This window comes from Blennius ocellaris (assembly GCF_963422515.1).
Source record: "Blennius ocellaris genome assembly, chromosome: 20".
NCBI lineage: Eukaryota > Metazoa > Chordata > Actinopteri > Blenniiformes > Blenniidae > Blennius > Blennius ocellaris.
In genome coordinates this window covers 8,417,712-8,434,724 of record NC_137669.1, presented here as the reverse complement: position 1 = coordinate 8,434,724, position 17,013 = coordinate 8,417,712, and the positions used below count along the sequence as shown (strand labels likewise).

At 42.8% G+C, this 17,013-nt stretch overlaps 1 protein-coding gene across 5 annotated transcripts in view; it reads right to left on the bottom strand.

Moving 5' to 3' along the window:
* Positions 1-17,013, bottom strand: part of fhod3a (formin homology 2 domain containing 3a) — a 48,965-nt gene that overhangs the window by 12,273 nt on the left and 19,679 nt on the right. For all 5 annotated transcript variants that reach the window (XM_080516061.1, XM_080516062.1, XM_080516063.1 and 2 more), the window contains 10 exons: positions 12,167-12,234; positions 11,443-11,548; positions 7,958-8,052; positions 7,197-7,308; positions 7,018-7,112; positions 6,745-6,888; positions 6,240-6,475; positions 3,282-3,341; positions 2,739-2,873; positions 2,093-2,143 (listed from right to left, as the gene is read on the bottom strand). In XM_080516061.1, the coding sequence (XP_080372187.1) occupies positions 2,093-2,143; positions 2,739-2,873; positions 3,282-3,341; positions 6,240-6,475; positions 6,745-6,888; positions 7,018-7,112; positions 7,197-7,308; positions 7,958-8,052; positions 11,443-11,548; positions 12,167-12,234 (1,102 nt within the window). The remainder of the gene's footprint in view (positions 1-2,092; positions 2,144-2,738; positions 2,874-3,281; positions 3,342-6,239; positions 6,476-6,744; positions 6,889-7,017; positions 7,113-7,196; positions 7,309-7,957; positions 8,053-11,442; positions 11,549-12,166; positions 12,235-17,013) is intronic.

Below are 17,013 nucleotides of genomic sequence, written 5' to 3'. Positions count from 1 at the left end.
CTTTGACAAAGTCCCTGAGTTCATTAAACATTCCCAGCTGACAATGTTTACTCTACTCATTTTCTCTTCGAAAGCTGCCAAGGTGTTTTACAATTGCACCCCAATGCTCCGCCCCTCTCCATTAATCATCTGCAAGGCATTCCATGCATTCATCTCTAATTTCCCCGCGATAATCGGCATCGCCATCTCCGCGCCATCACCTTCACTGCTTAGCCAAATGTTCAGCTTGAAGAAGAGTGCAGGGCTGGAGAGGAGGAGGAGGAGGAGGAGGAGGAGGAGGAGGAAGACGTGAGAGACGAGCGGAAGAAGGAAGAGACGAAGTTAAAGTGAGTTTGGCTGCTGGTCGGACGAACATCAGATGCAAATCAGAGTAAACCTGTTCAAGATGTGCCTCCATCAGCTCTCCGCCCTCGCCCACTTCCCCCGCCGTGCTTCTTCTTCTCCTTCTATCAAACTTAACCATCCAACCTACTGGCCAGAAGAGAGATTCGGGGCACTGAGTTAACCCTCTCTCTCTCTCTCTTTCTTTCTTTCACAAACCCCTCCTTCTTCCAACCGTGCGGTGAATGTGTAGAGCTTCTGTTCAGAGTTCATTAGCATCAAGCCACTTCAGAGGTCCTTAGAAACCAGATCCTAATATAAGAGTGTATGTGTGTGTTTGTACGCAATTAGGAGAAAAAGCAAGTGATGGAGCCAGCTGTGTATTGTGTGATTGCAACTGAATCTTTCAGTAAGTAGTGTGGTAGGAAACACAAGGTGGTAAAAAAAAAAAAAAATTTAAATTTCATGTGCCAGTTTCTGATAGCGAGCATGATTTAAGCTTCATAAACTACACTTGGAAAAAAGCTGGATCCTGGTGATAGCATCATCAAATACTGGTCTGATAACTAATACCAGGTGAGCTTAAGGACAAATCCTTACATCCTTACTGTCTTACAGTTTGACAAGAAAACCGTTAAGTAAAGCAGTTAAGTTTTGCTTACCGGGTATATAAGTGGGATAAAGCAGTGGCTTGGATGTTCTGAAGTTGTGAAAATTTAGAGTTGCACGTGCAAAAAAATCCAATTCAGAGGATACAGTAAAAAAAAAAAAATTTTCATGTTGGTGACAGTGGATGTGTCCAGCAGTGTTTGGCTTCACTGCAACATGCAAATCAAAGATTATAGAAGAAGTCCACAGGTTTTTTTTAGAGGCAGCCTGGGTGTGCTCCACAAAGAGCAAAAAGGTCAGGAACAATTGGTGTAAAGGGCTTGGAAGAGGTCCTCTGATGCATGAAGAGTGCATTTATTACTGTAATTAGGCATTTTTGATGCAAGTGTTTCTTGGGTTTGCCTGTATCACAATCACATATCAAAGCCTCCACCATGTGCAACGCCTCGCTGCCTCCAGCCTTTTCTTCCCGCTGTCTCTCTTTTTTTTTAATCCCACTTTTCATTCATGTTCCCTTTTTCTCTGTCGTCTTTTCTTTCAACTTTTTGACACCGTGTGGTTTCGGATCAACTGTGGTTTGAACAAGTCTGAGCCGAAAGGAACAGGAACAACACTTGACGCAGTGCACAAAGAGCAGCCTTTTAGAGTTTAAAGAGCCGGGATTATCGGCACAATGGAGTCTGGCTTCGGTACGGTTATCATCAATCCTCACTCACAACCGCGGCCGCATCGACTCTGATCACTTCTAAATGTGATCGTGACCTCACATCACCTGGTGAGTAAATCTCTCGCTTCCTGTGATTCCCATCTGCACACACAAACAAAGATTTATTGGCCTCATGAAAATTCTTCCTTGCGTGCGCGCGGGTGCGCGGCCCGAAGAGCTTGACAAATTCGGGAATCTGGTTTTCTCACAGCGTCCCGGCCAAAACAATCAGGCCCTTGGCAGCGTGCGGTGGTTAAAATACAGCTCCTTATGGAAGGAGGAAACAGGCAGGGAGAATCAGCTCAGTATCCCCCAGCCTCTGGCATCAAAGGGGAACCTTTTTAACCTGAAAACAATTACGCCATTACCAAGCTTCCCAAACCACCGGCTCAAACCCATTCCCAGCGGGCCCCGGCCCTTCTGCGATGTTTTGATTTAACACACACACACACTCACCTCTCCTCCCGCGCAAGCCTGGCCTCTTCCATTTTATCCACATAGTCACGGCTGTGAGACACACAAATAAAGAGCATTTGAAAAGATAAACAATCATACACTACGCTGGTATGGCCGTCTGTAGGCCTGCTGGTGTGAATACTCAATGTTTTAACTGCTTACTAATTTATTATAAGATGCACAGTGTTGAGATTTCAATTTGCATGTTCTCCCTGTATAGGTGTGGGTTTTCTGCATATACAAATGAAGTTTTGTAGGTGTAAATGTGAGAATGTGAGATTGTCAGTGTATGGAAGATGGATGGCTGGATTTTTAAAAAGTGGTCGGTAATTACTATTTAAAAGCTTCCATTTTTTTCTTCTAAATTAAATAATTCTGAACACAGTGACAATTCTGAAGACAAACACAGTGCCTCATACAGAGTTATGTGTCATTATTTAAATTTAACTCAGAAAACCCTTAAAGCGTCTTTATAGTAGTTTGTGTGTTGGGTTGTTTTTAACCATTGAACACCATCTTTGTAGTTTGTCAATTCATTTTTAAATGGATTGTTTTCATGGAACAACTACAGGAAATTATTTGGGGTTTTTTCTTTGCTTTTCTGTCAAGTTATCTGCTTCTTTTTTAATGCTTTGCAGTGCCTCACCTGTGCTTGTTCCTCTCCTCTCTTTCGATCTTCTGCAGTCTCTCCTCTCTCTCCACACGGCGGCGCTCCCGCTCGGCCGCCAGCGATTCCTGATGCTGGCGATATGAGGATGATAAAAGACCTCCCAATGCAGGCCTGAAGGATAGCGAGAGAACATTCATCAATCTATCTTTTTTTTTTTTTTTTATATGATATTTCTTCTTTCTAGTGTTTGTTAATTGTTACTGATAATTCCACTCACTCAGCAAAATCACAGTGAAATCCAGCAATACGTTTAAACTTTGCTTCTTGCATATAAATCACATCCATATGTTTCTGGACATGTGCTATTTATTCATTTAGAGAAAATAGAAAGAGCTGAGTCACCGAAGAACCTGAGAGGTGAGATCGCTTTCACTCCAGCCTGCACACAGCTCATATTTGTTCCACATGTGTTTGTGCAACTGCTGTCGGTGTGACCGCATGCCAATATGTACATGTGAATGGTACTCAGGACCTCCTGTGCACGAGTGGGAGTAAATTCCACGTGTCGAGGGCTCTCACCTGGAGCTGGTAGGTGTGTTTGGGGTGCTTAGCGAGGAGTACGACATGAGACCTCCATTCCTGGGGGGAGGAAAAGAGGGTGAGAAACCGGGTGACAGCGAGGGACCTCCGCGGTGTCACGCAACACCACATCACCTAACTGGTCCTTGCAAAAAGGATCTTGGCAGGACACGAGTTTGACACCTTGTTTTGTAACAGGAATGCTGTTAGTGCAATACTTAGGTGACCCTAATTAGTAACTGTGCTGGGGGGGGGTTCTAATATTTTATTTCCAAGCAAGGGGTCTGCTCTCACTTCTGTGATTCTGAAGAAAGAATTTTCAATAATATATATGCCTTGACAAGTGATTGAGCGTTTTTATATTATATAATGTAAAACTAATAAAGTGCATTATTTTTTGCATACACTCGCTATGTGTTAACAAGGAAAACATGATGAAACTCATTTTGTGTCTCATTCGGCTTCAGTGTGCACAGGAAACTTCCACATAACAACATTAATTGCATAATATCAACAGAGACAATGAGGAGGAAAGACTAAAAAAAAAAAAAAAGGAACATTTCAAGACTCCATTGAAATGATTGTGCTAAGAAGCAAAGAGAAACTACAAAGATGCACGGAAAGGAAAGGAAAGAAAATGTGGAGCTGGAAGGAAAAGTGGAAATTGCAAACAAGTGTGAACTACAGACACAGTGGTGGAAGTAAAAAAAAAAGAAGACGTGTGAAGGAAAGAGAGGTGATACGTAGATAATAAAGTGCGTTGACAGAATCGAGGTGAGAAGCTGTGAAGTCGAAGGACTTAAAAGAACTTGTGAAAAAGGGGAAGATGGTGATTGAAAAAGTGTTGCAAAGACAGCCGAGCTGGTGCCGAGACAGAAGCCAGAAACAGAAGTTGGAAGCTTGGAAAAAAGAAAACGTGGAGCGCCGAAGTGACGGAAAGAAAAGTTTCCGGAGATGTGAACTCTGTCATCCGTCTGACCTGGGAGGCGTCGTTTTGGGCGGCTCCTCGCTGGGCTTAGCTGGAGCCGGTGGCGAGGACGACGGCTCCTCGTCCAGATCGTACGAGAAGAGGTGGAAGGGCGAGTGGGGCAGGTAGGGCAGGCGGTCGGGGGAGGGCCGGGAAATGCCTCGAATGGGTGGGCTGACCTCCTTGGTGGCCGGGACGGTAACGATCGAACGCTTCCTGGCCAGCAGCGTGGCCAGGAGGGAGGGCTGGGCAGGCGGGCTGATGGGGCAGGGGGCTGAAGGCGTGCTGGTTGGCGTGTTAGAAGGAGAGGAAGAGGATGAGGGTGGCTCTGTCCGATTCCTCTGATCATCCTCTTTTATGCAACCCTTTCTGGAGGTGATGGTGATGGACTGGAGTGTTGTTCTGTGAACCGTGGGAGGGAGATGTCTAGCTGGGCTACGAACAGAGGAATGGATTGAGAGCGATAAGTTGAGGACAGCGGATGAGTACTGGGAGAAGGTACGCCCTTAAGAAGTCACAGAGTATTGCAATGAAAGCAAGAGTCAACAGATTCACACAGGACCACAAGAATAAAACTTCATTGAAAACGATCACCATGTCCTGTCCTAAAATACCTGGAGGTGGTCTGATTAGCCCCCTCCTGCTCATCCGATTCAGACTCAGGAGTCTCTTCTTGTTTCTCCTCCTCCTCCTCCTCCTCCTCCTCCTCCTTCTCCTCCTCCTCCTCCTCCTCTTCCTCCTCCTCCTCCAACTCCTCCTCCTCAATGCCATCCTCATATTCCTCCTCTCTATGGAGGTGGCGTGGTATGGTGGTGGGGGGTAGGGGTTATGGGCAAACATACATACGGGTGGAACATTTAGGGGAGGGATGGAAGGAGGGAGAAATGATGTGACACATAAGAACAACATGCATGAAAACAACCAGAGAAAAGAAGGAATGAGACAGAGGGTTGGATGAGATGCACAGAGTTCGACGAGAAACCAACACAACAAACATTCATGACACTCAAAGAGGGCAAACAAGGACAGGACATCTTATCAGACTGAGACAGATGGAAAAACAAAAGGATGAAGTCGACAAAGGGCAGAAATAAAATAGTAGAAATTGTGGATGAATGTTTGTGATTACACTCCATGCCTCCAGTTAGGCGGCTTCACATGCACACAGACACTTAACGTGATGACAAAGAGGAGGGAGAGTAAACGCTGAAAGGAGAAGTTTGCCACAGCTAAAGAACCGACTCGAGACAGTCACCAAAACTGCTTTTGCCCGTGTTGCCGAGTGAAACCAGATGAGCCCTGTTGCATTTCGAGTGGGTGTGCGCTGCCAGGTGTTGTTCCACAAGACCGGAGACACGTGTGTGTGTGTGTGTGTGTGTGTGGGTGTGTGTGTGTGTGTGTGTGTGTGTGTGTGTGTGTGTGCGTGTGTGTGTGTGTTTTTTGACTCATAGATTTGATTGAAAAACTGAACTACTGCTTGAATAGGAAATAGGTATTAACCCACATATAAGAGCTTTTAATTCCAAAATATGCACAGGAAGTTTTAAGAAAGTAAAGACTAATAAGTCCTAAAGCCATCAAATGGCAGCTGATATATTAGGAAGCTGATCATATTCAGTGAGTGCTGCTTCTTCTATTAGAATTAGGAGCAAACTCTGGAAGTCTTGTGCTGCTGCTGGGAGATGTTTCATTCATTTAGTTGGGTATGAGTCTGCGGTGGTGTTTCTCACGCTGTGAGCGGTGGGGATTAACTGGTAGTTGTTACAACATGTGAGCGGGGAGCAGACGCCAGCAGCTGCTGACATTTCTCTGGTGATGTTTGGACTTACATGGATGGAAGGTAACCTGACAATGCGCTGGAGCAGAAAGGGGCATCAGAGTCAGGTAAGGTATTTTAATCTTAATCCATAAACCCATCTCTAATTAGTCTTTTTTTTTTTTTTTTTTTTTTTTTTGCTGTGTTATGACACCCTGTCCGTCACCACTCTCACCTCTCGCTCACGTCCTCAGCTCTGTGTCCGTTGAAAGGCTGGAAGCTGGCTCTCTGCGGGGAGGCGGGGCTGCAGGGGGAGGCGTGACCGGAACGCCCAAGAGAGGCCCTGCGGCTCCGCCTCCTCTCCAGGCCTCGCTTTTTGTCCCCGCCCCCAAGGCTGGCTCGTCGGCGGTCCCGGCGTCCCATCGGTGGAGGCTTGCTGTCGTCATCGCCGTCTTCGTGCCGTAGAGTCATCTGGGAAAAATGCATCAGGGTACTAATGAGACGGACATCTATAAATTATTAATTACATGGAAAGTAACTTTAAACACATTTGCATGAGATTTGAAATGTAACTACTCTGAAAATACATAATCCTACAAAAATTTCAATTTTAATTGGTCATAATTTGGCCCGCTAGTAGTGGAAGTCGTCCATGTTCCCCTGAGAATGATCAAAGTTGCCCATCCGCGCTTCCAATAGAATGTTCTGTAATATAAAAGCTGTTATCTGCAAACACAGACCTCGTAGAGGTTGAGCTGCTCAACCAAGTCCAGGTCGGTGCCTTTCCGTCCCAGGTGTCTCTGCGAAACCGTCTCCATGCCTTGTTCCTCCAATCCGTCCACCATGTCATAAAACGAGTCCTGGTCAGGCAGCGCTGCAAGTGTCTGCAAACCAGCAGGAGGTTAGTAATGAAAGTGCAACTCAGGCTTGAGAGCTTTTGATTTTTTCAAATTATCTCTGAAGAAAATGGGCAAAGCAAAGCAAAGAATATCGGTATTCACTACATGAAAGACCTTATTGATGAGGGTCATGGCATAGACCAGCAGCTCTGTGTCCACTCCATCCTTCTCATGCAGGATCTCCATAGCGTTGGACCATGGCTTGCAACCTAACAAATTAACACCAAAGATGAAAATATGATTTGATGTTATTTGGCCTCTCGGCCATCGTTTTCACCCGAGGTCTGCTGTACCTCTCTTGGTATCCACAGAAGCGATGGCTCCTATCAGCAGCGGGGCGTTGGACTCTGAGTATTCCACAAAAACCAGCAGCAGCTTCAAAGCGGTTTTCACCACCAGACGGAACTGAAGAAGGAAAATAAGCAATCTTACACAGAGAAAAAAAAAAGTGTTCTGGGTTATAAATGCACAACTCTATAAATAGGCCATAGGTCCCCCCTCGTGTGTTTCTTTCCCAGAATTGACACGTGTACTCATGTCTCCATTATACACATTTCATATCACACTGTCAGGGAATCGCCGCTTTTTTGGGGGACCGAACAGTTCTAAAATGTAAATCAGAGATTTTCACAGCGAAGACTTGGTTTAAAGTTAGTGAGATTCGGCTTAGGTTAATTTTAGGGCGAGAGTTACCCTCGGGGAAGTAGTGATTATGGTTATGGTACAGTAAGTCTTCAAGAAGGGAATCTAAGTCGCTACTCTTCTCAGGGAAACGCGACTGTATGAGCGTAGAAACAGTGGTTCCCCCAAGAAGACCCTTTACCTTACATGCGATCTTGAAAAAGTTCTATAAAACTGAATGACGTGTCCATATTTAAAACAGATCTAAAAACACATCCCTCAGATCTGGACACACAATATAATCAGTGGTCTCTTGATGAGAGCTAAAAATAGTGTTCTCCAACAATGGTTGGTTAGCACAGAAACACACAGTGTGTGTGTGTGTGTGTGTGTGCTGGGGTTGTTGCGTTTTGATACGTGTGCTTGGCACTACCTTTGAGCCGACGAGAGTGTAGAGCCACTGGATGGTCTCATGGTGTCCGATGACACCGTTCATCCCGTCCACGTAGAGCATAATCTGTCCCAGAGCTGAGAGCAAAACAAAAAAGCATAGAGTCGGTTAGAAATCCTGCTGAATAACCCTCCAAATTCAATATTTGTTTGCTGAATCTGCTGATTTTCATTCATTATTTTTATTTCATGCTTGTGTCTTTGTGGGCTTTAAACACCTACTAAACACCTCTTTCATGTTCAAGCTCACAAAACGTGTTCAGAACCAGAATCAGAAAGATTTTATAGCCAGGTGCTATAAAAACAAGCAGTCTGACTGCTGCATGTTAGGCATCATAACAAAAGTAAAAGTAACAGTGAGTTTTAAAACATATTGCAACACATTCAAATTTTAATAAAAAGCCTGTGTGAGCACAATAGAAGAGGAGAAACTATACTTTTAGAATAGAAACACTGGATTGAGCTCGGGAAGAGTTAATTATATGAAGTTTGTATTAAGTTTATACTTTCTGTTAACTGATAGGGAGTCAAGGACAAACATGCTGTGTGCGTTCCTCTCACTGACTTAGTTTAGGGTAACTCCCACACCCTCAAAATGAAAGTGAAAGAATGTTCATGTCTTTGAGCTGCATATTAGCCTGAGCGACTGCTGCACACAGGCTACTCATCTCAAGCAAGAAGAGGGACACAGCAGCTCTAATCCTGTTCAACCATGGATATGGACATAAACTTGAAAGCTGAAGTCGTTTCTTTACTCTATGGACAGGCCGTAACATGTTTTGACAGCAAAGGCTTTCGTGGGAGACGATCTCTTGACAAGCTGTCGGTGGATGAATTTCATCTTGGCACCCTCATCGGGAATAAAACTCCCTATCGGAAGCTTGCCTTCGACGAACATGACTTTTTCGACCCAGAATACGACTACGACTTCACTCATTTCTCGGACTCCAAGGCATGTTTGAGAGGCAATGAACTTTACAAGCGTCCAGAGGGTTGGTACCGCATGGCCTTAAAGGTCAGAGGTAAATATCCAGACGGAGACGCGTGGCTGGGCACCAATGAATGGAGGAGACACTCTGTGCCCGGAGAATGGCCTGTTTCTTACCACGGAACGAGCTTACATGGAGCCAAAGGCATCATCAAGGAGTGCTACAAAGCAGGAGAGAGATCTATGTATGGCAGGGGAATCTACTCCACACCCGACATACGCGTCGCAGAGAGGGAGGAGTACGCCTCCAACTTCAAGTCGCGGACGACGGGGAAACGCTACAAGGTGATCCTGCAGAATCGAATCAACCCCGAAGAGAGGGAGATCTGCAGGCGTAAAGACTACTGGCTGATTCCTGTCAAGAACGGAACGTCGCCTGCCAAGGAGAGAGCCATAGTGGATCGCTCAATTCGACCCTATGGCATTTTGATAAAGGAGATACGAGAAGATGAGGATGAATGGGAGGGGGTGAGGGGGGAAGAGGAGGTGGAGGAAGAAGAGGAGGTGGAGGAAGAAGAGGAGGAGGAGGAGGAGGAGGAAGAGCACGAGGAGGAGGAGGAGGAGGAGGAGGAGGAGGAGGAGGAGGACCACAGTGAGTGGCGCTGCATCATCAGCTGACATTCTTCACACTTCAGCAGCACAACATGTCCATCTCCATCTCTTTTCAATCACAAAACAATCCTGACAAAGACTCTGAAACTCGTATCTCTTCTACATTGGTGTTTGTGTGACGTTTGCTTGTGTCTTTGCGTGACTCTTTGCCTCGCCCACATACAGCGGCTGGCTCAGACAGACAGGCAGGAGCAGCGCATGTGACACCGAGGTACATTGATTCCACAGTACTTCCTGTTATTCAACTCAAGTTTCGTTTCGAGAGAAATTATAGTTCAGCTGCAGGCATCAGGTCGAGATGTGTTGCACAGTGAAAAGACACGAGCTGAACTCACAGTAAACATTTACAATAATTCATACATATTGAATTTTTTTTAAGGCATATTTGAACCTTTTTGGGTAGTGATGTATTTGGTGTTTGTAATATGTTTGATAGCACAGATTATATGTTTATCAACAATGACAGAGATCAGAATCCAATTTGTGTTTTAGATTTTATTCAGAAACCTGTTTTGTAAAAATTTTGTGATAATAACCTGATTTTACCTTTGGAACTATTTGGTATTGATTTGTCAATTTCTGCACCTTCAGAGTGGATAATTGTTTACTATCATGATTATTCGGCTGTAAAACTTGAACAATCCACTTTTAAGATGAAAGAATAGAGAATGTACAGATATTTGAGTTCAGATGTTCATTTAAGTTTTGTTTTTGACAGTGTGAGCATATGTCAGCATTTAAAATTGAGACACTAAGATCATGTTGTGCTTGTTTTTTTTAATATAAGAGGTGGACTGATAGATTAAAGTTAAGCTTGTATTGAAACCAACTGTGTTATTTTGACTCTTTAATTTGCCACCATGACTAATAAACAGGTCAGATGATCCAGCTTAACTTCCTTTGATACTTTACTTTTAAATAATTCATATGAAGTCTCAATTGCGTAATCTCAACAACAACAAAAAGAAAACAATTTAAAAAAAAAAAATATATATATATATATATATAAAAAAATAAAAAATAAAATAATAATAATAATAATAATAATAATAATAATAATAATAATAATAATAATAATAATAATACTAATACTAATCATAATATAATAACAATAATAATAATAATAACACATCCTGATTTGGACAATATGAGCCTTTCATGTGATAAAATGCTGCATGTAATTAAATAGGTTTTGTCCTTGGGTTTTCATTGATTTTTATTTATTTAGTTTTCTCCCCTCAAAGAAACAAAAAGTCATCACCTGAGTATTCTGACAATATGTTTTAGTTCTGAGATACAACAAATTACCATTTCTGCAACACATTTGGCACCTTTAATTGTGAGCAACTGCACACATAAACATATGATATAAATTTTTCTGTTTTTATTTTAATGACATATCAAGAACTTAACACCTTTCTGATGTAACAGGTTGTTTTTGAAATTAGTTTTATGAACTTTTTTCTCATTAGCATAATGTGTGTTTTCCTAATCATATATCTTAGACTGCTTCAAGACTCAGTACAACTAGATATAAATTAAAATATTAAAGTCTTACAAGCAACTGACAAATATAGCAAGATTTAAATTAAAAGGCTGGAAAATCAACAACATGAGGTCAGTCCTCAATCATTCGGTCTAGTTTTCAGAGAATTGACTCCACAATATGACTAACAGCCTCAAAAAAACGGAATAGTTCACGCCGAATACACATTTCTGATTATTTACACTGACTTCTTTCTGTTCCCAGAACCAGAAAAAACACTAATATTAGTTTCTATGCACTGAATATTTAGAACAAGCATCATAAAAAAAACCATGGTGATGTTAAAAGATCACATTTAACAGGAGATTGTGAGATATCGTACCTCTTAAAATGTAATTCTGGTAGTTCTGGTCAGCTTCTGCTCCCACCTTGATGAGACATGTCAGACCTTCGGCCATCACGAACTCGTGGACCAGGTCTTTGTCATCCTGAGAGGAAAATGAACAGGATGAACCCAGTGGTCAATAACTTCCTGCCCATGACACCCAAATCCCTCTGAAAGATAATCATACATAGATAATAAAGCTGCGTGGTCATAGGTTGCCACAAGATGTCAGTGATGAGTGAGAATCGGATTAAACTTGGGAAGGCCACAAGTTTTGAACAGCAACAGCTGAGGGGAGGTAATAGTGAGGTGTTTCACAACGTGTTGCTCTAGACGTGTCAACAAAACCTTAAAAATAATGACGAGCACATTCAAAGCCTCAAGTTCACGCATCTATTTTTGGAAAATTAATGGAACTATAGCCCGGTAAAACTCAGATCATCTAGTTTAACTAATACAGAGAAAACTCTGCGTGTGTATGTGTGTGAAAGTCGCTGACTCCACTCTTCTTGAAATATAATATTCACACACACAAACAGGCAGACTCACAGACCCACAGAGAGAGAGAGAGAGAGAGAGAGAGAGAGAGAGAGAGAGGGAGAGAGAAATGCCACGTTGATGGAGATCCCTGTCATCACAGTGGCCACAAACTCTGCGGCAACAAACTGACAGTAATCCTTGCGCAAACGCACGTGTGTGCGTGCACGAGTGTGTGTTTCACCTGAAAGATCTGCTTCAGAGAGAACAATGCCCTCCTCAAGTCACGTCCATTGGAGTTGTACAGCCTCTCTGTGGAACAAGGAACAAAAAACAAAATCAACATACAAATGGTTATTTGGTCGGAGACTCCCAACAAGGAGAGGAAACACATGAGAAAACATGAGGAAAACTCTCTGGACGCATTCTTGATGTCTCGTATACTCCCCTGGACACCTTTCATCTCTCACCAGGCTTCATCATGTTTTTCACTCTGATGAGCGGATCAATAAAAAAAACTTGAAAGCAAAATGAGTCTCAGCTGTGCAAAGACAAAAGAAAAGTTACACAACAGCCTGAGAAGTGAGAGGGATGATGAAACCAATCACCTGAGGAAAGCACCCCGCCGCACGCTTTCTCGGCATCCTCACACGCACACACACACACACACACACACACACACACACACACACACACACACACACACACACACACACACACACACACACACACACACGTTGCAGTGCTGATTAGAGCTGTATTGGAATGTTAATGAGCCGCTGGCCGGGATTCAACGTTGAGGTATTCAGGTCACGACACGGAAACCACTCAGAACTAACGATGACAGCTCATATACCATGTCACTGATATTTATCTTATTATTTCTATCCAACACAAGGACAGTGTTGATATACTTCCATAATAGCTCTAGTTCAGGATGTCTTATTATAGCTGTCAGAGTTCTTGATGGCTTTTCAGGCTACCCGCTTAAATGAGGCTTTTCAACACCAAACGACAAAATCGAGAGAATTTTACGACTTTAAAAACTTTATTCATGTAAATACCTTGATACAATGTGCAGTTTGTATAATAATGACATAAAACAGACGCTGATCCTACTTTACAACATTTCCAAAGCTGTAATTCATTTGCTCGATGGACGACAGTGCCATTATACTGCTCGATGTAAAGTACTTGTGAATTATAAAGTCGTCTTTATCATGGTGAGACAGAAGAAATCATTTCTCTGAGTGCTTTCCATTAAGCTTAAAGTCTGTTTGTGTCCATTTGAGTGTCACCGGGGGGGGGTCTCTAAACTGTAAATACAGAGTTTGCGTGTTGGTGGCATATCCTTTCGTGCCCGAGGAGGAATGGGGGAGGGGTCGGTTTAAAAGGGCAGGGAAGGACAGAGTGGGCACAGACCAGGTCTACAGACCACGGAGCCATCCGGTCTGTCTGGCACTGTAATCGTCGCTAGGCTAAGCGAGGCTAACCCAAGGCCAGGGTCAAAATCATTATCATTCCGCAAACAGATGAAGGATTGCATTGCCGTCTCCATCTGCAGGAGCATTTCTACAGATAATCAACCCCCCCCCCCCCCCCCCACATCAAGATGACGGTGATGAGAGGCGGGTGGCATGTGTGGAGAGCGCCAACTCACACAACGAATATTTTTGCTTATTCCGTTGTCGGATTCATGTCGATCTAACTTTCCCTGGAAATCAAGTGTCCCCTTCACGACGCACGGCACAATAATAGATTCGCAGTTGGGTCAGACGTTCATTCGCGCGCGATGTTTGTGTGCTTCGTCAGGGCCACGAGCGAGCCTGTCAGGGCGACCTTTCAACCAAACGTCTGCTGTGCATCAGGGGCACGTCAGCGCCACGGATAAGGCCTCGGCTCGGCCTCATTCGTGAGCGGCGCGGGCGAAACGCACGGGCGCCTGTGAGGCGATTCGACGCCGAGTCTCGCCGTGCGCACAGGTGAAACAACAGCCTCCCGACTGCGACGGTTGTCATGGCAATCGCCCGCAATCGCCACAACCAAGAGACGTCCTGTCAGAATAATTGAGAGTAAATACAGTTCGACGTGCTGAAAACGCGGGATCGTTTTTTTTCACCCCCCAAAAGCCACAAATTGCTCCAGCTGTCCTAACAAGGAGCCGAGACATTAATCACTCACTTTCAAGCTGCTTGGCCAAACAACACTCCTCCAGCACCTGCACAGTTTCACATCGAGTTTGAAATAACATCAAAACACAAGTACGGACACATCCTAAAGAAGACGACCGGGAGGTTGTAAAAATAGTCAAAATAAGCAAAACGATCGCTTCTTGAAAGGACGGTTTGTCCTTCTGCACATCCTTTATTGGCCACTCAAAGTTAAAATGCTCATTGGGATGTGTCATTGTGGCCTGGGCTCATGAGAAAGTCAGTGCTCAGTGTCTGCAGTGTGCGGGACAGACAGGCGAAGGAAAGAGTTTCATTTAATGGTTCTCTTTCAGTTTTACTGTTTTGTTTTGGAGGACAGTTTGCAGTTGAAGTCCGTCCCATTCCACCATGACCTCACACACGCGCTGCAACGTATCAGCCTTGATGAGTCATTTAGCCTGGTATTAGCAGGGAAAATCTGCCAGTACAGGGAGTTATTTCCATTTGTGTCTGATGTAGATGACTGTTATTCATTTTTGGAATATGACGCAGTAATGATGCCAATATTGATGCTGAGCGACACAGAAAAAGAAACACATAACACAAATTTGCTCAATCACTGTATTCAGTGTTGTGAAAATCAATTAAATATAGTATTTGTTAGAATCAAATTAGAAATGGAGCTTGGAAGTGACACTCATGACATCCTAAAAATAGAGGTGTGTCATGGCGAACCGGATTACAGCAATATGGTATGATGTGTGAATAAATGTACTTTTTGTTTCAGTTGCAAACCTGAGTCATTGTCCAAGACATACTCAAAAGGAAAAGTACCTGAAAGGCACAAAAAAAACTAACATTAATGGCTAAAATTGACTAAAATAACCAAAATAAAATTGGAAAAAATAGAAAAGAATAGAAAAAAATTTAAAATCAAAATGTTTTCAATAGAAGCATTGTAAATACAACAACTAATACAATTAACTACAATGGTTAAGATTGCCAAATACCGCTAAAGATAGTTAAATAGTTAGAGGGGAAAACTGTTTAAAAAAAAGGCTAAGAATAACAAGAACAGATACAATTTCTCCAAAAGGTAAAATAACTAACAACTCACAATTAAAAAAACTGACAAACTTCCCAATCTGCTAAAAATACATTTAGGAAGAGAAAAGATGAAGCAAATAAAGGATAAAAAGAACAGCTTAAAATTGAATAAAATGGCTGCCTTTTTAAATTGCTGTCATGACAATCAGACTGCATTCCTTTTTCTATTAACAGGCAAAACCACCCACAATTCGAAGAGCTGTCTTATCTTTGTTTTAAAGGTTGAATATTTATTGAAGTGCTACAGAAATTATATTTAGAGAAAAGTAAAATAAACACTTCTTTTGGTCATAAAGGCTGCAGAACTACATCTTGTAAATGTACAACAAATGTGACTCTAAACCTTCTGCTCAAGTGACTTTGTGACATTAAAAAAAAACTAAAACATTTGTGTTTGTTTTATTAGTGGTGTGTGTGTGTGCGTGTGTGTGGGAACGTCGTCTATAGTGAAAGAGGGATTCCCCCCCAGTGCCAAGGCTGTCTGCTAAGTCCTTCACGAGTAGTCAGATCCCTCCCTCCCTTCCTGCCATAATGAGATTAATGCTGTGACCCTTCAGCTTTGACTAATCCTTCAACATTTACCGCACCATCTACACATCTCCAAAGAGAAAAAACACACACAGGCCAGCTCAGGCTACAGCAGGCCTAATCCACCTGCAGCCACAACGCAGCAGAGCCGCCGTCTCTCTGCAACAAGTAAGTTGCAAGAAATACAATAAATTACATGAGCTAGATATAAACACAGTAACCCCCCCCCCCCCCCCCCCCAATAATGAGACTGCTCCCGCAAAAGACCTGGATGTATTATAGGCGTGATGGTGTCAAATCAACATTTTCCACACCATATAAAAAGCATTTGACTAAAGCAGTAAATAAATAAATACAATTATTAGTGAATTTAACTTAGTTGAATCCGTGAAATCCACAATAAAAATCCAAGTTGGTATCTTAATGCAATTATGTCTTGTATTCAAATCCAAAATATTTGTTCAACATACAAAACCCCCTCATTTTCTTTCAGATCATGAATAATGTGAGTGACGTGAGTCAAAATCGTCCACACAACAAACAAACTTGTATCTTTGCTGTGTTTTATTCAGTATTTCAAATCACCAAATACCACAATATCCATAAGCCATCGGTGTTCCTGAGCGCCACAGACAGAAAGAGTAGTTGTAGTAGTTTGAACATAAAAATAATCTTGCTTCAGCAACATAATTAAATTGTGCAAAAAGTTGCCTTATTTTTTTCAAGCTGATTTTGTAGAATGTTTTTTGTTTTTTTAATCAGAGTAACATGTTTTTCTTTTGGACAAGGGAAAACAAAATTGACACTAACAATATGCTGGGAATTTAAACCACTATTTCACCATGCACCACAAACAAACTGATAATAAAGTGAATTACTTACATCGAGTTGACTGATTCACTGACTCGTAATCAATCCATGCACCTTATTGTCTTCCCGCCTCACAGCGGCCTCTCTCGTCTGCATGCTTGGGTTCTGTGGTCACCTCCCACAGTCCAAAAACATGCATTTGAGATAAACTATTGAGTCTAAATTGCCCAAAGATGTAAAACCGTAGGTGTGTGAACGTCTGGATGGCTCTGAGGCTGGACAGTATGTACAGGATGGCCTTCGCCCACACTTCACCTCCTGCAACCCGCGACCACAAACAAACACAGAATCCAAAGATAAGAACATGGAAGCTTCCTCATCGAGAGCACCGATGAGACGTAAACATATCCGTGCACTTTGTGCAAAGGGGGCGGCGGGATTATTTTAACATTTCTAGGCCGCATATACACCGAGGTCAACCAAGGTCAATGTTTTT